The 26,833-nt window shown below is 36.3% G+C and overlaps 1 protein-coding gene across 5 annotated transcripts; it reads right to left on the bottom strand.

Moving 5' to 3' along the window:
- Positions 1-1,617: 1,617 nt before the first annotated feature.
- LOC587840 (alpha-N-acetylgalactosaminidase) lies at positions 1,618-25,322 on the bottom strand. 5 transcript variants are annotated; one of them, XM_030980246.1, is made up of 8 exons: positions 25,219-25,322; positions 20,238-20,395; positions 19,451-19,625; positions 17,525-17,699; positions 16,506-16,600; positions 15,802-15,963; positions 14,247-14,444; positions 1,618-2,074 (listed from the first exon to the last, which is right to left on the bottom strand). In XM_030980246.1, exons 2-8 carry the CDS (start codon positions 20,387-20,389, stop codon positions 1,811-1,813), a joined length of 1,221 nt encoding a protein of 406 aa, XP_030836106.1. In that variant the 5' UTR covers positions 20,390-20,395; positions 25,219-25,322; the 3' UTR covers positions 1,618-1,810. The 5 variants fall into 5 exon arrangements, with proteins under 5 accessions (XP_030836106.1, XP_030836105.1, XP_030836107.1 ...); XM_030980245.1 differs by lacking the exon at positions 1,618-2,074 and adding an exon at positions 2,673-4,221; XM_030980247.1 differs by lacking the exon at positions 1,618-2,074 and adding an exon at positions 4,228-5,789.
- Between the last annotated feature and the right edge of the window lie 1,511 nt (positions 25,323-26,833).

The raw sequence follows: 26,833 nt of genomic DNA, 5'->3' as shown, positions 1-26,833 counted from the left end.
AGTAATTTTCCTGGGTGGGGGGAAATTGTCCAAGGGGGTATTTTTCCTGGGGTGAATGAACTCGGGGGGACGGGGGGGGGGGGGGGAGGGGTGGTTGTCCTCGGGGGGGGGGGGGGGGGGAGCGGTACTTTCCTTATACGCCTTTTTTGTTTTTCTCTCAATAAAGGATACCATGCGAACATACAGAAGATTCCAGCGCAGCGCTGCGATAAAGCCGAAAGTCGAGTGGTAAGAGAAGTCAGAGACGCAGAATCTACTACGGAGGTACAATTAAACAATGCCAAATTCCACCAAAGTCCTCAAGATAATTTGAGATGCCTTGAACAAGGATACTAAAGACAGCATTTGGTTACAGCATATCAAAATAAGACCAACATGTATCTCTTCTGCACTTTCATGAAAGATTCCCCCCATGATAAAAGATTTTATGAAAGTAATAACTCATAAACACGCTTTTCACTATCAGTTAATTAAATTCGCTTCATTTATTATTCCTTTTGTCATAACGGCGAACGGAAAAAGAATACATAGAAAAAAGAATGTACACTGTTTTGTGACTGCATTTCAGAAAAGGAAATAGAAGTAGAAACCTGTGGTTATACTAACAACAAGAAATTCATTTTCTGATAAATCTTAACTAAAACGGATTCAATAGGTTACGATAAGTGCCATGGGAATAATGCATTACAAGTACCGCGTGCTATAAGGTAAAAAAAGAGAAAAGAATGGCAGGAACATTTTTTTATTTTTCGGAAATGGGTAAAGAAATTAAACTGGATATTAAATTTACGTTTAAAGTTTTTTTAATGAACATGAAGAAATGTATTAGCCAAAAAGCATTTCTCCTTGGTCATGTGATAAGTTTTTATGAGGAATGGTAAACACCCCATCCATCAATATATGCATATAACGAATCTATGGCAATTACCCCTAAAGAATTACCCCCGTGGACAATGAAAGTACAGTTAAACCTGAATCTACCGACGCAACCGAAACAGAAATGACTCCCTCCCCCGGCCAGTTACCAGCGGGACAGTTACCCCCTGAAGAATTACCCCCGTGGACAATTACTCCCTCCCCCGGCCAGTTACCAGCGGGACAGTTACCCCCTGAAGAATTACCCCCGTGGACAATTACTCCCTCCCCCGGCCAGTTACCAGCGGGACAGTTACCCCCTGAAGAATTACCCCCGTGGACAATCACTCCCTCCCCCGGACAGTTACCAGCGGGACAGTTACCCCCTAGGAGAATTCCCCCCGTGGACAATTACTCCCTCCCCTCGCCAGTTACTAGCGGGACAGTTACCCCCTAGGAGAATTACCCTCGTGGACAATTATTGCCTCCAAAAAACTGTTTTTATTAAAACCGACTTATTATCGACGTGCACTTCCCCTTTAATGAACGGGGGGGGGGTTCAGGGTGTGTGTGTGTTTGTGTGTTTGTGTGTGTGTTTGTGTGTGTGTGTGTGGGGGGGGGGGGTGATTGTCCAGGGTTTATAGTCCTGATACGACATGTAGCCCATCAGATGGCCCTGTATGCAATGTACTTGATTCTTTTAAATGTAAGGGAAATTCGTATGGACAATGTTATCAATGATCCGATGATGGTAACGGAACCTCCCCTTTGAAAACCAAACCTATTTCCTCTGTTATACAAAACGTTTTATCATGGCTTCCAAAGCGAGACAAAAATCCAAAGGAAGTACAAAATATCATGACCCCCTTCAAGTGATACCCTTTTTTGAAGAATTGTCTATTAATTTCCCTAATGAGTTTGAATCTATCTACACCCATAATTAGGTTACGCTTATTTATTCTGCTTGACCAATCCTAACGAGTACAACCCCTGTGGGTGGTACACTATAGGTGTATGAAGAGTCTGGAGTCAAGTAGCCTGAGTATGCACCAGTAAACAGGTCAAACACGTCAAAACCTTCTACACCATGAACAGGTAATCCTAGAGACTTGAATGAGACTGTGATGTTTACTGCGTTACCATGGTCACCACGATTGAGGAAAGCGGCTACCCAACAGGTGTCCATGTTCCTTACATAAGCTTCAATGTTTGACTCCACCTACAGATCAAATAAGCATTTAATGCAACTTCATTATCATCCATGCTTGTAAAATTCAATTATGAAATTCATGTGTTTTCTTTCGATGGGGAAGTTTTGAGGATGAAAATGACAGGCGATATAAATAAAATAGCATTATGTGTCATTTCTAACCATCATTATATATTCCATTTTTTTAATGGAATGTATTAAGTTGATCGATATTTGACAAATGGAAGGAAGAGAGAGAGAGATTGTGTGGATATGTGTGCGTGTGTGTGTGTGTGTGAGAGAGAGAGAGAGAGAAGAGAGAGAGAGAGAGAGAGAGAGAGAGAGAGAGAGAGAATTGGCGTGTGGGCATGTTTGTGAGAAAGAGAGAGAAAGAGAGAGAGAGAGATTGCGTGGATATTTTGTGTGTGTTTGAGAGAGAGAGAGAGAGAGAGAGAGAGAGAGAAAGAGTGTGTGGGTGTGTGTGTGGGTATGAGAGAGAGAGAGATAGAGGGGGAGGGGAGAGAAAGAGTGAGAGAGAGAGAGAGATTGCGTGCATGATACACAGACTCGATGATGTATGTATGGACAATATCATACAATGTTTAACAGAGGAACAGGCACGGGGAAGTACACAAATATATCCATGAAATTTTTAATGTATGAATAACAATTGAAAAATTGAGAAAATATAACAAACCGACAATAATAAAAATTAAACCAACATTGTCATCATCATCACCATCATCATCGTCGTCGATATCATCACCATAACAGCTACAGAATATAGGCAGAAATTTACAAGACAATAGACGACTTGTATTGAATTACGCTATTCATTATAAACCGTCACTCCATTCGATTCATTCAACAATAAAGGATATAAATTCAATACAATATTTTAACAATTTTGATACTATTGACAAATTTAGCTAAACAACAAAAATGTGACAACTGGTTTTCAAAAGATTTCAGTCTCTATATTTAGAAAATTTACAGAAACAACGGCGCTTGCTGATACTTTTTGAAATACGAAATTATATTCTTCGTATAAAAAATAAAGGATAGAAGTATTAGAATGGCATAAACATTTACATGAAATTGTATTTTCTTTGAATGAACAACAGGTTTTGAGTTGTATTGGTGATGTACTTTTTAGGAGATTTTGAACATAATTATGGCGGTGTTCCTTCCTAATGAGAATGGGGGACATTATATTTAATAGAGTTGCGATTGAATCACACGTGAAGCCATTATACAGACTTAAAACAAATATCAATTTTCTAAGAAAAAAGATGAAATTATGGCATTTTATACGTGCCAAGAAATATTGTGGTGAGGGCGAAATAGTGCACGATTTGCAGCATACTCATGAAAAGTTAAAAACACTTTTGGAGCCACATGTCGTTAATTCGACAGACTGACGAGGCAGTCATAAAAACATGCAATTCACATATCAGTGGAAAATATGTAAAAAAAATAATGATTTTTTTGTTTGTTCGTTGTTTTGTTTGAGTTTGAGTTGGAGTTTGAGTTACGTCAATGAAGTCTAAAAAAAAACAATTCGTCCTTGTTTTCACGAAGTGACGGTAGTGAGGAAAATCGTCACGCAAAGTGAATGCAATTTTTTTTTCTCACTACCGTCACTTCGTGAAAACGGCGACGAATTCTAGTTGTGATCTACATCAATTTGGAATTTCCTATATCCATATATCACACTGTAATCATACTGCCAGGACTGGCGCTGGGAAAATGACTAAAATAAATGGGATTATTTCCAAAATATCGATCATAATGCATTTTCTGATTTTATTTCTTTTTAAACAACATTGATAAGCTAAAATGTAGAAGAGCTGAGAGATGTGAACCATGCCAAGGCATATCATTTAACTGCGGTATCTCGATTATGGCTCTTATTCTGCGGTTCCTATTTTGACAAAGGTAACCCCCGATGGTGGTACACGGTAACTATATGAAGCATCGGGAGGTAGGTATCCAGAGTATGCCCCTGTAAACAGGTCAAGAACATCGAAGCCCTGGACATTGTGCACAGGGAGACCAAGATCCGAGAAAGAAACGGTTATATTGACCGGATATCCTCCTGCACCGCGGTTGAGAAAAACAGTTGGCCAAGTGAAACCGTCCATCTCACGAACATAGGCATCAATACTTGACGTCACCTATACAGCGTGCACAATTAATGCAAAAATCGCATGAATGTTATAATTGAATAGTAATTGTCATGTGAAGGGCAAAACAAAAATATTTTAAAATAACCCTTATACTTTCAAAGTACTCACACCTAAGACGATCGTTTTACCCATTTACTGACTTAGATTTCGCCTCGTTTCGGATTCTGTCATTTAGAAATGTTAAGTAGGCAGATTTTAGTTGAAAAGAAGTATATACAAAACTGTAAGTTTAATTGAAAGCTTGATGGACGGTTTAATTAATGAATGCTTGCATTCAGAGGAAAAGACATTCAAGGCGATCTCAAAGACTCATAGAATTAAAAAAAAAGCAACTTTAGATCAATTTCCATACCCTTTCATTTAACCTGAAGAAATTTTGTTTCCTTTTATATGGAATGTGTCATTGTCATGTTTACATACAATGTATTTCAAAAAGTTACACACACGGCTTGAAATGGTCTTAGATTGATCTCTTGATAGTGTTTGCGATCCTGCAAGTCATAACAATAATAATCTGAATCTGAATAATTTGCAAGAGCAGATGACAGTTATCTATTTGCTTTTTGTATTTTCGAGTGGCAGAAAGTGAACAAGTTAACATGGTTAGCGCTATGTTATTATATTACATTTTTGCAGAAGCAGTGATTTTTGTTAAAAACATTCACTTAGGTATTTACAAGTCTGAGATTAAGATGAACAAAACAAAAGCATACTTTGTCATCGTATGTTTTTGGTCTATTAGTCCATTTTGCATAGTGATCGATAACATTAATTTAAAACAGAGACCACCGCGAGAATGTATTCAAATTAAAGTTCACAACTTTATCGTTGATAAAAAAAACATAATCGGAGTAAACCTGTCATCATGCAAAGCGGCTGCATTTCGGCAAGCACTATGATTAATTAGAAATGAGTCGTTAAGCATAATATCATGACTTACAAGAAATGAAATGAGTAGTAGAGGTAAGTGAGTTAGGAGGAAATTCAGACATGTCAGAAGAAAAAACAAAACACGGAAGATATTAGAACTTTTATTTGTACAGTTCATGATAACAAAAGGAAAACCAGATTTTTAGTAAAATTATCGTGGTGAATCTAATTAATATCGGATGCGGGTTCACATGTTCTTATTTGAAAGATTAAAAATCAATCTCCAGGGGAATGCACGTAGAATTAAATGTTCTACAAATAAAGCATTTGTTTTAAACCTCATAACATTCGAAAGAATAATACATAATCAAAGCAACATACGCATAATGTTTACTAATGCGTATTACTTTCTAGACGTAGCATTTATTTTATCATTCACTTGGATATGCGTAGGTTAGCAAAACTCCTTTTGCAGGTACTTGGTAGTCATATGGAAATAATATCTCTCGATGACCGATATCCCGATGGTTAAAGACATCATGAAGCATGTATCCAAGCATATACGTAAAACCAATTTGATCCAGTTGGAGAGAAACGGTCTTGTTATATGGACTTGGGTTGAAGAATAGAACGCTGTACTCATCCCAGTTTGTTAGATTCTTTCTCCAGATATCAACTCCATTGATCTAAAAGAAGATCGATAAGATGAAGGGTGACGGAGGTGGTGGTGGCAGAGGTGGGATAGGAGGGACCCGTTTATTAATTGAAGTGATCTAAAACGAGTGTACTACCCAAAACGTGGGAACGTCTAAGGTCTAGTTTGAAAGAATTCAACTACTTTAATGGTTCCTCAACTTGAGAAAGTTATTTGAATGTCGGGTGGCACATGAATGAAGCTTAGAGGAGCATAGGATTATTGATTAGTCTTGATGAAATAAGCTGAAACTGAAGACAGACAAAATGTAATTATGTTCCCCTAAGAGTTTTAATGTGCTACCGCATGTGTGACACCTCTTTACAACCAAATACACGTAAAAACTCCGACAAAGTGAAAGTTGTACAGCATTATGCGTGATATTTTATAGTAAAATACACGGATGAAAAATGAATTTATTTTAAAATTGTCTTAATACATGCAACATACAATGGATCAATCATGTACATGTATTTCGTAATCGTTCAAATGCCACCATTGCACACATTTTAAAGTTTTTGAAAAGTAATATTTTTTGTGAGTTGAATGGTTATTAATGCACATAATGAGCAAGAATAGGTGATCTTGAAATATGAGAAGTTGGTATGATCGAGTGTCCATTTTATTCAATCGAGAAGTAAGAAATGAAATTTCTTGCTCAGGAAAAACACATTCGAGCGTTTATTTGTACATTACATTTATTGCATTTTGGTTTCCATAGGGAATATTTGGAAAACGATATTTGATGACAGACGTTTCTGGTTGGTTATGAACATGGATACGAGTACAACAGTACGGCACTTGAAGGATTAACCAAAACGGAAAACTCCATATCGCTGTCGAACTGGCCAACTCTCTTATCTTCAAATACATCTACAACCATGTAGATCCAAGTGTGGAAGCCTAGCTTCGCGCCTGTAGTAGTAACATTTCTTGGAGAACCATCGGTGCCTCGATTCAAGATGACGGTCGCGTATGATCCTAAGGTAATGTTCCGAGTCCATGCTTCAATATTACCGTCCTGCAAGGATATGGCCGAATGAATTATGGATGTCAATAGACATATGAAGCGAAACAAGGAAAGATTGATCATAGGAAAGGTTTCATGAATAAAAGCTCAATAAAGATAAGAATACAGAAACGGGACCTGGAAATGTAAGGACCAATCTCATTGATAGCTTGTATTGGGCAAGAGAATACAATACAATGAACACTGAACATTTATCAACAAGCAATAAGCATAAGGGCAAAATGTCGGCTGGAAACTGACGTAATTTTTTTCATTTGCATTACCGCCAATTTTTCATTTGAAGAACGCAAGATGTAAAAATTGACTAAAATACCACATCACTCTTCATTGGTCAACTTTGAATTACGGGGGGGGGGGGGGGGGGAGGAGTCTCGCACAGAAAGAGGGCTTCACATACGATATGAGGATACACTGACCAAAGTACTCGCAATGAAATTAATCACATTAAAAATGAATTATTTCCAGATAAAAAAGAAAGAAACGAAATCATCGGCTTCCCGCAAGAAGGTTTTTTGCCAATGGCAGTAACGTCCTTGCGGGAAGCCGAATGTATAGAATATATAGAGCAGGTCCTTAGGGCAAGATAATAGGAAATTAGTGTTCTGGTAAATGTGCTAATAGATAAAGAGGGAAGGGGTATTGGGGCGATAAGAGACAGGTACGAGGTTTTAGATGACTTATAATGCGAAAATATTATGATCACGCCAGCACGAAACACCTGAATGAAAATATTCAATGCCCTCTAAATTGTGATTAAAATAATTCATCTCCATCTAGATCGTCCATTGTTTCTCGCCGACTCCAACTAATTGAGGTGCGATCGGTTAGCTTCATGCATGATCGAGATCGATTTTGGAGTGGCATGTTGGTTCATCATTCTGTCTCCGATAAGAGCATAATTATTAAAATCAATCTTTAACTGATGTCTTCTGCTAGGTCTATCATGTGAGACTCGCTAGGAATGGCGTTCAGCAGTACAGCACCAGACGGATTGACTATGATAGAAAAATCCATGTCCGTATCAAAATCCCCGTAATCATCTCCTGTTATCAAGTTCTCAATGTCGTAGATACCGGGAGAGTAGCCAAAGTTCTTCACACTAGTCGTGTAGTTCCTCGGAATACTTGTATCACGATTGAGTATGACCGTTGCGTATTCACCTACGAAACTCAGGTTTCGAGTCCATATTTCTATTTTTCCTTCCTGATTTTACCAGGGAATGTGTTCACATCGGAAAGATTAATACATTCGTGACAAGTGAAAGGGGAGAAAAGGAGGAGAAAGGAGGAAAAAGAGAGAATGCAAAATATATTGAAATTTACATGACTTTGTACATCTATATTCAAATTCTAATAAGGTCATTCTGGGATTCTTGCATGCTCATACATATTTCGTCCACGTTTGGTTTGAATTGCATCAATGTTTTTTTTATCATGCTTGTTATCACAGTAACTATATTTTGTGTGGTATTTTTTAACACTTTTATGACTCTTTGGCATTTCAACTTCGACCTCTTTCACCAAAAATGTAATCATTTTCATGCTCATACAAACATCATCCAACGGTAAAGAGGTATTTTCAGGTAGTATTTAAAGGTATAGACCACTTCTGGTCATGGCGATTGCATTATGAAAGAAACGTTGTGGAATCGATCAGAAAAGGTTGATCATCTAGCATATAAGTATTTTTGTGTACTGCAAGGTTCTGGAATCATCAAAATGATAAGAAATTTGGCCCAGTCTTGGTAAAGTTACAAGCACTGTACACAGAAAGATGTATATGGGAAAGATATAATAATGTACCAAATATATCAATTAGTAGGCAGTTTCCCGGCAAAATTGGTATCATCACGTATTAGTCGAAACATATTATTTCGCATGATTGGTAATAAGAGCTTCCATTTCATTTTTTGAGAGGGGGGGGGGGGCGTTTCCAAAACTGGTCTATATCTTTAACACTTATAAATAAGACTATGAAACCTTTGACCTCTTACACCCAAAACCGAATCAGTTCACCCCTGCATGCTCACACATACTTAAAATACTTTAAATCCGGGACAGACGAATGGACGGACAGCCCGAAAAACATCATATCTCCAGCATCACCTTCGGTGGCGGAGGCATAAAAATAAGATTGCCAACAGAATTAGGAAGAGAGAAGAAAAAAGCGAAAAGAAAAGAAACGAGGTTGAGATATCGGAGTTCATAATGGGAACCAAGAGTACAAAGAAGAAAATAAAAAGAAAGTTGGAAAGTTTGACATTTCTTGAATGTCAACACTACAAGTTTTACTTTTCTACAATAAATAGTGATAATAATCAAGATTTATAATGTATATAGCGCTTGATACAGAATACCGTCTCGAAGCGCTTCACAGATATTATTAGCCCGGTCATCGTATTCATTCACGCATAATGTGCCACATCTCCACTCCCATTATTCCTGCCATATGGTCATCGTGACTGCATAGACAATTACTAACACAAATGCTCTCGTAATCCTACCCGGTCCCAATGTCTCTCTCGGTAATTGAGTGTCAAATGTAGATTAAAGCCTTGCCAAAGGAAATTAATGCTGTATTGGGGATCAAACACACGACCCTTGAATTACAAGTTTAGTGCTTAACCCACTCGACCTCGACACTTCTATTTTCAAATATGATTCATGTTTGCTAACCCCCCATCTTCATTTCCATGCTTATTACCATCATCACCATCATTATCAATATCACCATCATAATCACCAATGACATCATCTTTATGAATGATCACTAAACAAGCTCTTTCAATAAACACAATCCCTTCTCGTACTTGTACGCATAATCAAATGAATGTATTTAATGTAGTTTAAACTGTATCTAAAAAATCCAATAGGAAAAACAAATTGGAATGAAAGAGACACATGATTAAATGACGAGACAAAATAGAATGTAACATTACTCACATGAATTGAAAATGTATTGCTTATATGGTATGGAGATGATTTGAATTCGAAAGAGCTCCTTTTCAGGTTTTTTGCAGATTTGATCAGGGGATTTTTTTTTTCAAGAGAGATCTTTTTGAGAAACTGATTAATTTTTGTTCAAGGTTAAGTAAAAAGAGACCACTTTTTCTCAACATGGTGCAAAGAATATACCAAATATAATAAACCTTGAGTTCAGGTAATGAAATTGATGTTGACAGAAAATGAGTGTTTGGACCCGTAAAATGTAAAGAAACTAAGACAAGTGAATGAAAAACATGGTCTTGCAGTGCATGATGTATGACTGGGAAAACTAGCTCAACTTTCTTTATTTCTATCAAATTTGTTTGGCAGATAAAATTCATTTGTAAAAGTAATCATTATTTCAACAATAAAAAAATTTAGTCTGAATGATACCTACTACTACTACTACTACTACTTCTACTACTACTACTACTACTACTACTACTACTACTACTACTACTACTACTACTACTACTACTACTACTACTACTACTACTACTACTAGTCATACTACTATACAACTACTACTAAAACTCATAAAAATGAAATAAACAAAAAGACAATCAGTAGATAATAACCAAATCTTGTCAAGCACCCTTGAAATGAGGTCTTAATATTGGCTAAACATGTAAGCTTCAGGAAAAGAAAAATGTTACTAACAAAGTTTTGAATTGGCTAACAAAATCAGCTTGGCTTATAATTGTATATAATTGCTGGTGTTGCAGTTTAAAAATGTTTTTATAACTGTTTGCTTTCACTTTAGTTATAATTCAAATATCATTTGTACTAACCTCAAACTTCTCAAAGATTAGTGCTAAATAGAAAACATTTAATTGATTAAGTATATGTATATTTCTTTAAATCTGAAAACTTTTTAGACTTGCCCAATATATTAAATCATACTCATTTTTTAAATGCAACTTTTACTTCTTCACATTACACAAACAAAATACATTATTTTCATGGTCTCTTAACTACTAAGATTTCTATCTTTCTACAAAATACTTTCAATGAACAAATAAAAAACACATTTAATAATTTTACTGTACTTCTTTGATTTTTTTCATTGCAGGATATCCAATATTCTTAATAAAAATACATACAATTTTGTGCTTGGCACACGATTTTCATGAATACATACTGTACATACATTTTTTCTGATGAAGCTAGATATTTATATTTTATTCTTCATTCCATGTTTCCAAGTTCCAACTGGTATAGGTTAAAAAAGAAAGCCTCTTTATAAAGACAAGGAAAAATGTCAGCAGATATTTCACTAGTATTTCCTTTCCTTTGACTATTTCAATAATAACATTGCACATTAATGCTAAAATAATTTGACAAAGTTCTCTCCGTAAGAACGTCAAAACTACAAGGCACTCAGGTATTGAAGTAATTAGGCCCACAAATCAAATGTATCGATGAAATAAATGTTACTCTTAACATAAGCCTTTTGACACTTTCATAATAATGATTAAAATTTGCAATGCAGTTAAATAACAACATATACATATATATCAGTAATAAGACCACATCTTTCTATAATAGATATGTCTTTTATTTTACTATACACAATGACTGAATAAAAATATACATTTCTTCAATGTCTGATCATATATTTAAACAAATCCAAAGACTGTTATTATGACTGATAGCAAGAAAACACATTTGAGTTTTGTTCATTTACCATGATGCTATGCTTTCCCAATCCTTATTCAATGTACTAATAAACATCTTCCAATAAACTAGAGTGATTGAATTGTCCATTTTGAATGTAAACAAATCCTTTTGGGCATATGCCTGTATATACCTGTAAATTATTCTTTATTTTTTAGACAGAAAATTTTCATATGGTGCTTGCTATTTGTGTTTATCCTTAGTTCAAGACACTATGGATTTCTTTTTCATCATATGCCTTCGACTGTTGAATATCATCTCTCCTATACTACCAAGGCACAATTGATCTACTTGGCTATGGAAATGGAATGGCCTTCATAACAGCTACTCCACTCGGATTAACTTTCTGTTGAAGTCTATCTTTCATCTGTAAATGCTGCATGATATTACTTCCTAAAGCCCTTATACCACTAACAATATATCCAGTATCCCTGGTAGGTAGTTGAAGATCAGCTAGAGTGGTGTTCACATTGAGTGGTAGTTTGATGTATCGGCTCATGATGGCTATCAGATACTCATCATTCTGTAGCTGTCTCGTCCAAATCTCAACGTCAATCTTTGGGTCCTGGATGGGGGTTGTTTGGTTGAACATAGCACTAAGTAACTCTCATTCATAATATTCCCTTAAAGTGATGTATATTCATTAATTATTTTTCTTACACCATTGGACATCATATCATGTAAGTGCATGAAAATACTTGCATTCCTTACTTACATGTATAAATACAATATTTACAAAGCTCTTGAATATTGCATCCTGAAAATAGTATTATTCTATATTTGTTAAAATTTGTTCCAGGAGATTAATATTCCTTAAAAGTGATACATGTAATTACATATAAAATACAAATAACAGATTAACTTCAGTACAACTCTTGTTTTAAGAAGAAGAACAACAACAAAAATTGACATTATATTGAACCAAGTGTAGCAGTGTCAGTTTATTTAGTTAAAATGCCTCTAAGTTACTTATTTTATAACAAGATTAATTTCCCATTAAAAAACCCGTCTTTATCACCTAGCAGCAGTATGTTAATAGAGTACTCAATACTAGCTTTAAAAAGATCACCTTGATTGTTCTGACACAAAAAGCCAATGTGCAAAGCTATAGGAAATTTATCTATTATAAATATGTGCAACAGTAAATAGGTTTTAGATACAAAATATGTGCAAGCGCAGATTGAATCAGAACACATAACAAAGATAAACACCAATCTACCGGTATCTTTATATATTGTACTCTGATCGTGTTTACTAGGACCTTGAGTAATTAGGGTTTTATCAAAGCTTGGTTTTGAATTTAAAATCATCCTTTGCCAAGGATTGATTTTTTAAATTGTAATGCTGAATTTGCATACATAGAGACACAGAGCACGATCCATGAGTGAAATTGTGAGAGGAAAAATATGTCATAGGTCATACTGGCCTCTTTGTGAACTCAGTGTAAAATGGATTAAATATTGAGCAGAAGAACACTAAGTGTGCATGATCATATAGTGAACATGAGCCAGACAGGTGAAGCGTGAGTATTACAGGCAACATAACAAGGAGCTTGCTATATATGGTACGGGATGTGTACAGTGTAGGGCAGATTAGAAGGCAACCTTATGCTAGGAAATGAGAACTTTAGAGATTATGGTTGCTAATTCTTAATGAGCATGAAGCGACAATCTTTTAGTTCCTCTTGAATCATTGATGATATTTTTTAATGACAGCAAGATGAATGTCTACCCCTGATTAGGAATCTAGATGACATAAGATATACTACTTAGTCTCTAAGTGATTTGTAGTTCTCATCATAACATAATTTATTTATTTCCTTTTCATATCTAAAACCATTTATCATTAATGATGTAGGAATTACAAAAAAAAATCTAGTGCAGGTAAAATGATAAAATTGTGTGAAAAAGGGGAAAGTTTCTAATATATTATTTTTGCTTTGTATAAACTGTTCCTATTTTAACCCTTTCCCCTTCCTATTTAGTATATGTGCAAATAAGAAAAAATGTCATTACCATAAATTCAATAATTGCGTAATGTATAATAGGTTAATATATGTAATCTAAATGCTGTTCTTTTTGCTTTGCTTGCTGCTTTTACACTTTGGAATTATCTGTGCAACATTCAAAAGTTCTTTGTACTCTTGATTAATATTTTCAAATGTATGCATTACATAGGGCTGTACAACAATTGCTCATGTGACGATCGCCTCCAAGTAATTTCCTCCAACCCTGGACCCAACAATAAACCTAATCCTAACCTTAAACTTAAAGGTAAAGACCAGTATTGGAAACACCCCAATTTCAAAAAATGAAATGGAAGCTCTCATTACCAATCATGTGAAAGAATATGTTTTGACTAATACATGATGATAAAAAATTTGCCGGGAAACCGCCTACTAATTCATATATTTGGTAAATTTGTTTCTCTCATGGTCTGTGAGAGATATAGGGTAGTCCCATATACATCTTTCTGTGTATAGTGCTTGTAACTTTACGAAGAATGGGCCAAATTTCTTATCATTTTGATGATTCCAGAACCTTGCAGATGCTAGATGCTAGATGATCAACCTTTTCTGATCGATTCCACAACGTTTCTTTCACAATGCAATCGCGTGACCATAACTGGTCTTTACCTTTAACCCCAAATCAAGTACCGACCCGATACCACACCTATACTTTTAACAAAATAAAGCCCGGAGCAATTGTCACTGGAGCAAATGTTGTAGCACATAGAGTTTGAATAATCAAAGACTGACCTGTAAGACACGCTTGCCAAAGTGTCCTGATGGGTCTTGGTTGATAGCAATAACTTCTTTGTTAAGAAGAAGCTCTCTGAACTCTGGTCTGATAGTTCGTAGATCATTAGACATCAACATAGGAGCAGCAAAGATGGTCCACATAGCAATCTGAGCCTTGGCCTGCTCATAGCTTAGTCCAAAGTCTCCCACAATGATCTGAAAGTATTGTAAAAGGTATAGTAGAGTACAAGGAGAAAAATATTTTTCAAATACCATCATTTAAAATGTGAAATATTGGAATCAAGTTTGCTTGATATGGATCAGAGATAGTTTTTTGATCTGGTGGTAAACAAGAAATTGAACAAATCTTGTTAAATATACCATGATAATTGAAGTTTGAAGTTTTTAAAGTTTTATTCATTCCACATTTTACATAGAAAAACAGTTTATATTCTTTTCTTTTTATACAGGTGTATATTATTATAAGAATAGATTTCACACAAGAAAAAAAAAAGAAAAAATTAGAGATTTCAAATCAAATATAATGTACGGAAAATAAGTACGAAATTTTGAAATATGTATATATCACAGGCTGGGTAGAACAATGAAAATGTGGGGAGCCTAAATAAAAAGCATAGCTTGTATGTGAATAGGCTCCCGTACTGAGTAACACAATATAGTAGGTCTGGATTTAATAGGTATTAAAGGAGGCGAAAATGGAGTAGTATAGTATGAGATTCTAGAGACGTACAAGGAGAGTGAATTTGAGAAGAAACGAAAAATAGAAATAAAGAGTAAAGAGAATAATATAATAGTGATAAGTAGGAGAAGGTGAAGAAGGGAAGAAAGAGGAAGAAGAGGAAGATGAAAAAGAAGTGGAAGAAGAAGAAGAATATTACTCTCCTCATTGACAAAAATACATGTGCCATCATTTCTAGTGAACTTTTAGTGCAAGTGTAAACATAAGTAGGGCACATCAAATCAAGGCTACCATACATCCACTGAATGTTAAGAAGTGCAGGGCACACTTCCCAGAAAATGATGGATAATTTATCCCATTTTTACATCTGGCTATTGCATGGGAAAGTTTCATGCTGGGTAAGAGTCGGATGTAAATTATTTTACAACTCTTATTTGTTTAGTATTTCACATGAGGAGATAAAAATCACAAGATCTCAGGATTGCTAGCTGCTTATGAACTATTAGATTAAGGGAATCAGAAAATGTCCTGACATCGTTTAACTGGAATTTCATTTTCAATCATTGCTTTGATTTGGAGTTTAATATAAAAAAAAAAGTGAATAAGATTTCGCTAGATGCAAGAAGATAGAAAATACATATACAGAATAAGAGAAAGAGAGAGTTAGAAAGGAGGAAAAGCGAGAGACGAGAGAGAGAGAGAGAGAGAGAGAGAAGGAGGGAAAGAGAGACAGAAAGAAAGAGACAGAGAAAAAGAGAGAAAAAGAGAGAGAAAAAGAGATAGAGAGAGAGATAGAGAGAGAGATAGAGAGAGAGAGAGAGAGAGAGAGAGAGAGAGGTAATATGATAGAATGTGATGTACTAGATTTCATACCATGTCTGGATCATTGAAGCTTCCTGGTCCTTGTACTGGGGCTAGTGTATCTTGTTCCTTAGCATAGTAATCAATGATTCCTAGTACACTATCCCAAGAATCCTGAATGTCATCATAGTTACGCCACATGTTACAATTCTCTGCAATAAGTTTGTAATTAACCTGCACATGATAAACATAGATCATAGAATTACCACAGCTGTCCCTGAAATGGAGAAATGTTGTAATGCAATACAAATCCCCTGTAACAAAAACCAAAAACTCAATTTGAAAAAAGGTACTCTTCCTCATTTTATTTGCCATAATTTCCAGGTTTAAAAATATGCATACCAGTAATGGAAATTAGAATTACACAACTAGTCATACCTTGACGAAATTCACACAAGCTTTTAACTGCTCAAAAATATTCTATAGCAATTGATTATTTTTCTCCTTTATAATAACGATGGCAGCCATCATAACTGTATAAGACAGAGACTTCTCCATGAATCTTAATTCTTCATGGGTTTTGATTCCATGAGATTCTCACACATAAAGCCCACAGACAAAGTATTGATTTGTTCCCAATATTTATTGGATGAGTGGTTATTTAGAGAAACATGTGTTGGTTTGGGGGCACTGGGGTAACTATTTCATGATAATTGTTGAATGTTTAGTTGTCTGGATGCCATTTCAATGGAATGTTGTTGTATCTTAATTCTTACGTCTATGCCGCTTGCACGTTGATAATCTGGCCAGCTACATGAGAAGAGGATTGGTCTACCGGTCTGATTGAGGTATTTTGTCATCTGGGGGTAACCTGCAAGGGAAACAGTTGTCATGAAAGGAGAGTTAAGCCTTCATTAAAAGTTGGTCTGAGTGCAAGTAAATAGATCATGAAAACAAATTGGTGCAAGTTTGAGAAAAATCCAATAAAAAATGAAGATGACTGTTACGAAACTCAGAGACATTATTGTAGTATTGAGTGCTTTATAAACCCATGATATTATTATCATTATTGAGAAATAAGTAAATCTTTGAAAGTAGAGATCATTAATGAATGACAATTCTGTTATGGTATATGTATATGATGTCACATAGCAATAATTCTTAAAGGTACTATGTCCCTTTTGCAGCCAACCTCAAATTCTGTAGAACTTTGCAGGAATTATGAATATGTCATATACTGTATGTCCTATCAGTGAAATTTAAACGTTAGCAGTGTCCTCATATTCAAATTATGCAAGGAAACCCGTTTACTTGCTAGACTTCACTGTCAGACACTATTGAGTGACTGACTGGCTTTTTTTCTTCTTTGGTAATAACATACATGAAAAGAGTTGTAAAGGGTACATGAGCATTTGTCTACATCAATAACCCACTTCTTGTGATGGCCAAGATTAAACTGATTGAATCTTTGCGCAGCATAAAACGTATGACCATTCGGTACAATTGTCTGATAATCAAGACTATTACTTTTGGGCTCTATAGCCCTAAAGTCAATTTGACAACTAATAGTCGTTATTTTCCCACTTGAAGACATTTTCAAGCCCCACCTTTTTTAGGGAAGTTCTAAATTAGTATTATCTTTCAAAGGCAGTTGGAATTTAACTTTTTCATTTTTTGGGCCTGCAAATGGGACATAGTACCCTTAAAACATCCCTTTCCGTATTATTCAATAATTGAACCCCAAAAAAGAAGCTCAAGATAATAATTGTATAGCCCTTAATAACAGTATGTATACCTTTGTCCATGGTTTTAGGATCAGCATAACATCCATCCATCTTGAACATGTCAATACCCCAATCAGCAAAGGTCTGTGCATCAATTTCAAGATGACCTAAGCTTCCAGGGTAACCACCGCAGGTCAGGTTGCCATAGTCACCATATGTACCTAGCTTCAGACCTCTCTTGTGAACCTGTTATGAACACAACAAGTATAAGCTAAGAAAGATAACCAACAGTCCTTTTCAGGACTACAAACCCTCAAGAAAGATTACCGAGAGTCCTTTTCAGGACTCCTCAATCCTCCCTCTCTCTCTCACATGGTGCACCCGCAAGCCTACTGTATAACAAGTATTGAGTATAGCATTTATTATCCATATAAAAGTACATTAATTTAGAATTGCTAAAATAAAAATCTCAACATAGCAATTATTTATTACAATGTACCTTACAAATGGGAACCAGTCCAGGGCATCGTTGCACCGATATCCCATTGAAATGCGTGTTAAACTTAACCCTGTAACCGATAATCGGATCAGGGGCTGATTGTAGCCCAATTTACATAATCGGATGACAAATTCCTATCGCCGATCAATGAAAAATTATAGGAAGAAGAAAAAAAGAGAACAAAAAAGGGGCTGAAATGTTCAAGTTTTGGGCAATCAAATACTAAAAAAACATGCAGAGCTGGGATTATTTTGTCATTTGGAGTTGAAATTAATAAAATGGCTGCTTGCACGTATTCCCTCTTCTTTAAGACTAATCTTTATTAATTTTAAAGTGATGAAAAGGCACTTACTGCAATATCCACGGACATGGTCTACAACAACTCCAAATTACAAAACAATCTCAGCTGTGCCTATTCATGTTTTTTTAGTATTTGATAGCTCTCAACTTGAAGAAAAAAATTAGCCCTATTTTTTTCTTCCAATCCTTTTTCAATTCGACTTTAACGGCATGAAAATAGCTTTAAACATGGACTAAAAAACTTAAAATGAGAGGATTATCCAAGGTATGAGTGATTTTAGGTCTTAAAGTGCTTACAATTGTCAAATTTTTGCAATTTTTTGGAGGTAGTTGCTAAACAAATATTGATCAGATGTCCCTCCCGATTCTGCTGATATCGGGAGCCAAAACACCGATTCAATCATGTGATTCGACATAGTACTAACTTACAGGGTTAGTCAAACTTAATACCAATGTTTTTATGGGATGTCGGTGAACTTGTACATATGACAGTTTCATGAAACGCTGCCAAGACCACATTGTGTTATATTGTTCACTTTATCTCAAAGCTCAAGTTCCAACTTGTAATCTATTTGTTATGTACAAAAAAGACTGATCAGCTGATTACTGTTATAACGCAATTAGGAAGGGGGAGTTGCCCAAGTAATAATCCAAACAATAAATAGTGAGAAATGTCTCAAACTGATACAAACAAGTTAGAGAAAATTTGGGTCATATACATTGTATATGGAGCAGTGCTAAAAGGTAAAGACAGTGATAAAGCCAATGCATCAAAGCATTTTTTTCTTCTTTTGTCTTGTTTTGCAGATAATTTGTTTTTGAAAAATGTCACATGATGTTCAATGTTCATGTTGACTAACCTGCAAGACAGGAATAATTTGTTCTCTTTAAAAAGACTATGAAGTGCACTTAAGCTGCTAAATCGATTCATCTATCACAAATTTTTAGGACAGCTGAGTGTCAGAGCTGCTAGCAATATGCATTTAAAAACACACAAACAATCAACAAATCAGAAAAAACACCTTGGCCCCGTCTTAAAAAGAGTTGATATTAATCGCAACTCAGTTGCGATTGATATTAACTGCAATTATGTACATAAGAGATATAAGACTGCAAACTTGTGATTGATTTGGATCAATCAAAACTCCTTTTAAGACGTGGCCCAGATATATATGATTATTGTCAGAGTATTACTCACATAGTCAGCAAGTGCTTTGATCCCATTGGGGAATCTATCCGGATCAGCTTGAAGTCTACCCTGAGCATCACGTTGCTTAGAACTCCAACAGTCATCTATGTTAACGTATTCATATCCAGCGTCACGGTAACCGTCTTCCACCATTCGGTCTGCCATATCCATGAACAGCTGCTCACTTTAATACAGTAGGATAAATTAAATAAATATAGATGTAAATACATTATCCTTCATGCAATTAGGCTGTTAGGCCTAACAAAAAAAGATGATGAATTGCCCATTAGGTAGCAAAACAGGGGTCGGTCAGTCGGAAATCTTTTTTTTTAAATAACTTTTTTCCCTTTTTTTCTACCCCTCTTTGGGCTGATATTTCTCAGTTTGGAATGCTTTGATATTTTTTCTCTCTAAAAAACGGTAAAAAAAAAAAAAAAAATTGTAAAAAGTTGACCGTAGATTTCAAGATTTGAGGGTCGGTCGCAAAGGGCAATACAACATCTTTTTTACTAAGGCCTTATGTTGACTCTTAAAGTATTGACAGCAATTTTGTGGAACCTTACGACCGAGCTAAGCTGCGTAGTGATGTGATTGCAGGACTCTGAGGGATAACAGTGTGAGACTTCACTGACTATTAATCTATGATACCTAACATTCAAACAGATCTCAATACTGTGACAGTTGAAGTTGGGATATTGAATGGAACTTTCAATGATGTTGATACATTTTTAACCATAGACGTCCATGCTGTAATTTATTATCCCATTAAAGAATTACCGTCATTATTGTTATTTACCTGATGCAGTTTTTTGGATCATTTTTGCAGTCAATGTTACATCTGAATCTCTCCCAGGCCATCCATCCCATCGGTGGGGTTCTAGCTAACCCATTATCCAGAGCATAGATGCATCCACATAGGGCACCAAATATCAATATCACTCTCAACATTATCACCTGGATAGAAAGAAGAAAAAAAACTTCATATGTAAATTATTTGAGGAAGATTAGGCTTGTGCTAAATGAGGTATCCTACAGAAACAATAATAATAACAATGATAATAATAATTATAAAGTATTTTAATGTGCACTTTTTGATAAGGTACTACTCAAGGGGCTACAATGTCATATTATTATAATAATAATAATAATAGTGGCTACTTGTATAGCGCACAGTTCTACCTTTCGGTGCTCATGGCGCTTAGAGAAAAGTACATGTACATTTAACAGACATAAGAAAGAAAAAACAGTAAACCAAAAAACAAAATTTGCAATTCTCCTAGACATAGTAAATCAAAATATTGCAATAATTACAACGAAATAAGTTTTCAGTTGTAATTTGAATGTTTCTGTTGACAACAGTACAGTCCATACCAGAGAGATAGCATTACCTGGAGGGGCAAATAAGTTTATCTTTACGCTTCAACATCAAAGTAAGTAAAGTACTTGTAGAGGGGGCTTATTCCAGAGTTTTGGACCCATGGCTGAGAAAGCCTGTTCGCCCCAAACATGTTCACTAAAAAACATCAACAACAATTTCTGACATGAGTGAGAAAAACTTAAATTGGTACACAATGTGTGTAGTCCTTACAAGGACTGGGTATTCTTTCTTAGAGAAATGTGTTAGTTCATAAAAGAACTGTCGTGTAATTCTTTCCTGGATATAATTCATAATTCTCACAAGATCTTTCAAAGAAAGAGATGGTCTTGACGTTTTGGACAGTGTGCTTCAATTGTAGTCAGGAGAATGGACTGAGTTCTTGTCAAATTTCTAAAGGAAGCCCTGAAAGATGCTAAAGACATAGCCTGTCTTTGTTCTGTTTTGAGCTTGTTCCTTTACCAGGGAAGTCCCAGCTCCATGTGCGGGCATATGCACACTCAACTAATTACTATTTTTGTATATTCGGCAACAAATTGGCAAAGCCAAATCAGCCATTCTCGTGTACTCCGCAGTTACCGGCAGAACCAACATAGAAACACTCTCATGAGCGGTCAGCGTTTTTGTCAAACCTGTCAAAATCTACTTAACGACCTATAGAAAGCCATTTATGTAACTTCGGCAGACTTACAGTGCCGACGATCTCCGACCTGAGCGGAGGAAGGATACCAGAGAGAGAGAGAGTGAGAGAGAGAGAGATAACGTAAAATATGATATTGACATCACCAAGCCTTAACTGGCGCCCATAGACCTGTGCGGAGAGGCAGGTAAACAAACTCTAAAATGCGTCCGAAATTACCCCTTCCCACACACTTCCAACCCAAGTACTAAGTAGCTGGCTTTAACGTTTGCTATATACCGCTCCTTCTCCCAATGATGCACTACAATTAAAAATCAGAGGTAAAAACAACCTAAAATTAGCATTAGCGTCACCAACACATGTCAGAGGTAAATATTGGAATGCAGATCGTAAAGTCATCTGTTACATGTGGAAAGGAAGCAAGGTGTATTGCTCTAGATCTAGTAAAATATTTGCAAATTTTAGGTTATTTTTACCACTAATTTTCAATTGTAGTGCATCAATATCTTATAACATTGAGCGATTGGCAGCTAGCCATAGCAAATAAGAAGGGCCCTTGTAGGCCCCAATTTCGGAAAATGGGGCTGCAATTACTAATTAGCCGAGAGATTGGATGAACATTATATTATGAGCATGCGCTAAAAGTAAATGTAAGCTGAATTTCTACGTACATGTACATGTAGCCCTGGCCTTAACTGGTGTGGGTAAACTTGTTCAAAATGTCCGCGCTCATGGAATGCTGATTCTGAATGCACTGTGTATACTGCAGTGTATTGTAACGAACATACTCGATCGGGCCTATCAGGGTACCTGGCGCACAGGCCAGGGTGCTTAATTTTTTTCCCACTTGAGCTCAGGACCCCCAGTATGAATTCATTTGCATACAGCCAATTAGAGCTCACCTTGTCATTAACAAGCATTACGCATGCTAAAGATGCGCGGCAAAATTCAAAACTGTGCAAAGCTCTAGGCTTCACACACGTACACACAGCGCCTTACCTATATCAGCATGCATGGTGTGCGTGCATAGGCATAGGCTTGCAAATGTTTCATTTCAGCTCTAACATCTCTACCTTTAGCAAATTTATCTACAAATATCAGCTTATCAAATTGCTGTGAAAAACTGTTATTTAGCACTAAGTTACAATTATTCTATCAATCAAGGATAGGCCTTTCTCGTCATCGAAGCCACTATATTCACACAGCGCCTTGCCTATATCAGCATGCATAGGCCTGCAAATTTTTATTTCAGCTCTAACATCTCTACCTTTAGCAAATTTATCTACAAATATCAGCATATCAAATTGATGTGAAAAACTGTTATTTAGCACTAAGTTACAATTACTCTATCAACCAAGGATAGGCCTTTCTCGTCATCGAAGCCACTATATACACACAGCGCCTTGCCTATATCAGCATGCATGGTGTGTGTGCATAGGCATAGGCTTGCAAATGTTTCATTTTGGCTCTAACAACTCTACCTTTAGCAAATTTATCTACAAATATCAGTAGGGTGTCTGATCGCGCACCCGATATTGTGTGCTAAAATGCTCCCCATAGAGATTGCACGCATCCCTATGTGGTCTACGTGCATTGCGCGACCATGCAAAATTGGTCAATGATTTTATGAAAATATTTGAAATTCAAACCTCTATGCCTCGTGATCGTGAAGGTGAAACTCAATAAATGAGGTGTCATATGAAAGAGCAGGTTTTTCTCCATATTCCCCATAGGGGGCCACCCCCGGAATTCTAAAAATATCTTGGTGAAAACAGTGATTGAAATGTTGTTTGGATCCTAGCTCCAAAATTTGCCACTTTCCTAAGCCGCGCCCCAAGCCGCGCCCCCGCGGCTTAAGTGGGGCTAGACGTAAGGATAATATCCAGGTGCTTTTTTTTCGCTAGACCCAAGGGATCATTTGGCACAACGGTTTGAAAATACCCTTCCCACATATTTTGAATCAGCTAATTAGGGAGGCGTGAGCTCCACTCAGTCCAAACCATGGTTACATCGCGTAACATTTGCGCGTATTGTGAATGAAAGAATGGATAGCCGTTCGCACAAAAGTACCCGGAAGTGATTGCCCGCTAGTATAGTCAACGTGTACGTTGTCTCCGCGATTTTGCCATTGACTATAACGTGTAATCACTTCCGGGTACTATTGTGCGAACGGCTAGCCATACTAGTCAATGGCAAATATCGCTGAGACAACGTGGCTCAAGCTGCAAGTTGCGCATAACATGCGTACGCTATGCATACGTTTGCATATTGCGTGATACAGCTGTTTGGCTAAATTTAGCAAACAACATAACTCTGCGTGTACGTCTTTTTCGTCGATTCTGATCAAAATGCTACAAATATATCAGCGTTTCGAAGGGCTGAATCTTTTGATAGAAACATCGGTGAGACTTGAAATTTAAAAAGTATTATTCTGATTACATTTTTAATTCAAATATCAAACAAAAATGGTGAAAAACGATCCCAAATTGAAAATTGAAAAATCGTTCAGAATCCCTCTATAGAATAGATCTAGATCTAGACCTATCAGCTTATCAAATTGCTGAAGCCCAGAGCTTCGCACAGTTTTGAATTTCGCCGCGCATCTTTAGCATGCATAAAGCTAGACAGCAATAACCATCTGATTTGGGTCATTTCTTTAATAAAACTGACATTTGTTGTCATTCCCCAATACAGATGGCAACCCAGAGATCTCGTACCGTGGGGGTAGCTATAGCCAACAATGGCAGCTTTTTATGTCAAAACATTTTCTCCCCGATTTTCTTTATTTAGATCTAATTTTCTGATTTCTAAATCAGATGTAAATTAGGTCGGTATGTCATTTGTCCTAATTACAGTTATCAAAATTTGATAACTTAATATTAAATGTATAATTTACGGACTTACTTATATGAATTATCCAATTTGTATTTCCGAACTGTGAAACGGTACGTTCATGCATTCGAAATATTACCCGGCGGCCGATATATTTCCGGGTCCACCTACCAAAACATAGCCAAATGGCCAATCAGAGCACTCGTTTCTTGGGAGTTCGTTGGTCAAGCTGGGCCGACTCGTACGTAGCTACGGTAGCTATTGGACGTTCGAAAAGAAAAAATTAATATTCATCAACTAAAACCAAGACGGATAATGTTGACGACGAGACTTTCTCGGATTAATCATTAATTTAGGATCTAAATGAGCAAGCTATCGTAAGTCAAATAAGCTATATATATGTTATTTTTAATTTTTATTATAATTGCAGCAGTTATGAGGATGTAAAGAGTGAAAATTTCGTTGCATATCTCATTCATCGCGGTCCGGTCGAACCGAACCATTTGTTCTGTACAGTCCCTCACAGTAAGAGGTCCCCATCCTTCAGTCTCTAGACCTATAATCGGAGGTCTAGTGGAGCCAGACGTAGTCTCAGTGGAACAACCGACGATTAGAGAGACTGAAGCTTTCGGTCTAGCATAAAGCTTGTTATTGACAAGATGAGGTCTGATTGGCTCTATGCAAATGAGTTCATACTGGGGCTTAAGTGGGAAAAAAAATTACGCGGCCCGGGTCTGGCCTGATGAGTCGGCGAGCGCGAGCTCTGCCTCAGCCCCAGGTTCAGAGTAGCCGAGTAGTACGGCCGACTACACCTCCCCAAAAAGGCCAAGCTTGCACACTAGCAGTGCAGTAGCAGCCACGACATATTATGCATACACCCACAATAATCAACATATAGAATGAATAACAGTTAAAATTAACAATACATACTCTCGTGGTGAAGTTGCAAATTCTTTGTAAAATATATAGAACAAATGACGGCCAGACGTATAATCAGACAAGCTCAACAGTCAACTTGTACTGTACTGATCACTGCATTGCATATTTGGACCTTTTGCCTGCAAACATAGTATATGAAGCGCGCAAGATTGAATTATTATTAATTTCCTTGAATATTAAACGAACAAAGTTATTTCTTGATGATACAAAAGAATAAATGCAATAATTAATTACTAAGTTTTTCATAAATTTTATGGTAAAATATTGTAGATTATTGTTTTTTTGAAGGCTTATTTCAAGAAATTTTGAACGAGTATTCATATTGACTATTGGTGTGTCATACTTTATCAAGTCATATGACTAGAGTCACATGACCCATGTCTGACCAGGTACCGCCTGACCACGCCTCTCGAGATCCACTGGCACACTAACATGCCTCTTCAAGTATTAGTTGTCCTATCTACCGGCAATATACGAGCTAGAAACCACCATTATCCTCATCAATTGAAAATAGAAGTAAATGTATATCATTTCCTATTTAGCATGACTTAGCCAACATGACTTATTAGCAGTCATTTCTAAATAATGAATGAATTAACGTCTTGAAAGCAGAATGGTACAAATTCAATATTGTAATAGAATATAATATTGAATAGAAATGGTTCATTAAAAAGATCATCGCAGCCAATTGCTGAATTGCGATCCATTTGACAAAGATACAATACAATTGCAATTCAAATTCAAATAACACAAAATATAACATAAATACAAAATCAAACAAATAGACATTTGATAAAAATTCATTGATCAAATTCAAATTTTTGTTAACAAGGAAAGAGAAAAGTGTAGGAAAGGGAGAGAGAAAGAGAGAAAGAAAGAGGGAAGAAGAGAGAGAGAGAGAGAGAGAGAGAGAGAGAGAAGGGGGACGAAAGAAAGAGAGACCCAGAGAGAGAGAGAAGGGGGATGAAAGAGAGTAAGAGAGAGTTAGATGAAGGGGGGGGGGGGGGAGACAGACAAAGGGGTTCTTATCATTACAGATGAGGGGGGAGATGGCAAGAAACATTCAGAAATGATTGAAAATCGAGATCACAAGTCATTCACATAGTGCAATTCTAAAAATACAATTTATATTAATATTAGATTCAGATTCAGATTCAGATTTTATTTCCGTTTCAAAACAAACAAAATATAAACAGACATAATATAATACAGTCAAATATAATATAAACAAAGTAAATTCAGTATTATGTAGAACAAAATTTAGTTGATAAGAAATATTGGGAAAAAACAGTACTGAACAATAGGAAAAAAAAATGACCTTGATGAAGATTTATAAAGAATGGAATGGAGCTGCACTGGAAGCGTTTTGTTTAATGCAGTGGTATTGTTTAAAATTTGATTGAGATCTTAGAGAATAAGTGCTTTGTTGTCTAAGAGGCAGTGGTGGATCCGGGGGGGGGGGGCAGGGGGCCTAGGCCCCCACCCCTGGGAAAATCAGGTAAAAACAGATTGATGTTACCTTTATTTTATTTGGAGACGGGCCCCCTCCCCTGGTGCTCAGTGGGGAAGGGGGGGGGGGTGCGAATTTTTAAATTTTCGAAGGAAA

This window comes from Strongylocentrotus purpuratus, unplaced genomic scaffold, assembly GCF_000002235.5.
Source record: "Strongylocentrotus purpuratus isolate Spur 01 unplaced genomic scaffold, Spur_5.0 spur5_scaffold_11, whole genome shotgun sequence".
In the NCBI taxonomy this organism is placed as follows: Eukaryota; Metazoa; Echinodermata; class Echinoidea; order Camarodonta; family Strongylocentrotidae; genus Strongylocentrotus; species Strongylocentrotus purpuratus.
This window is presented reverse-complemented; position numbering and strand designations above follow the sequence as displayed.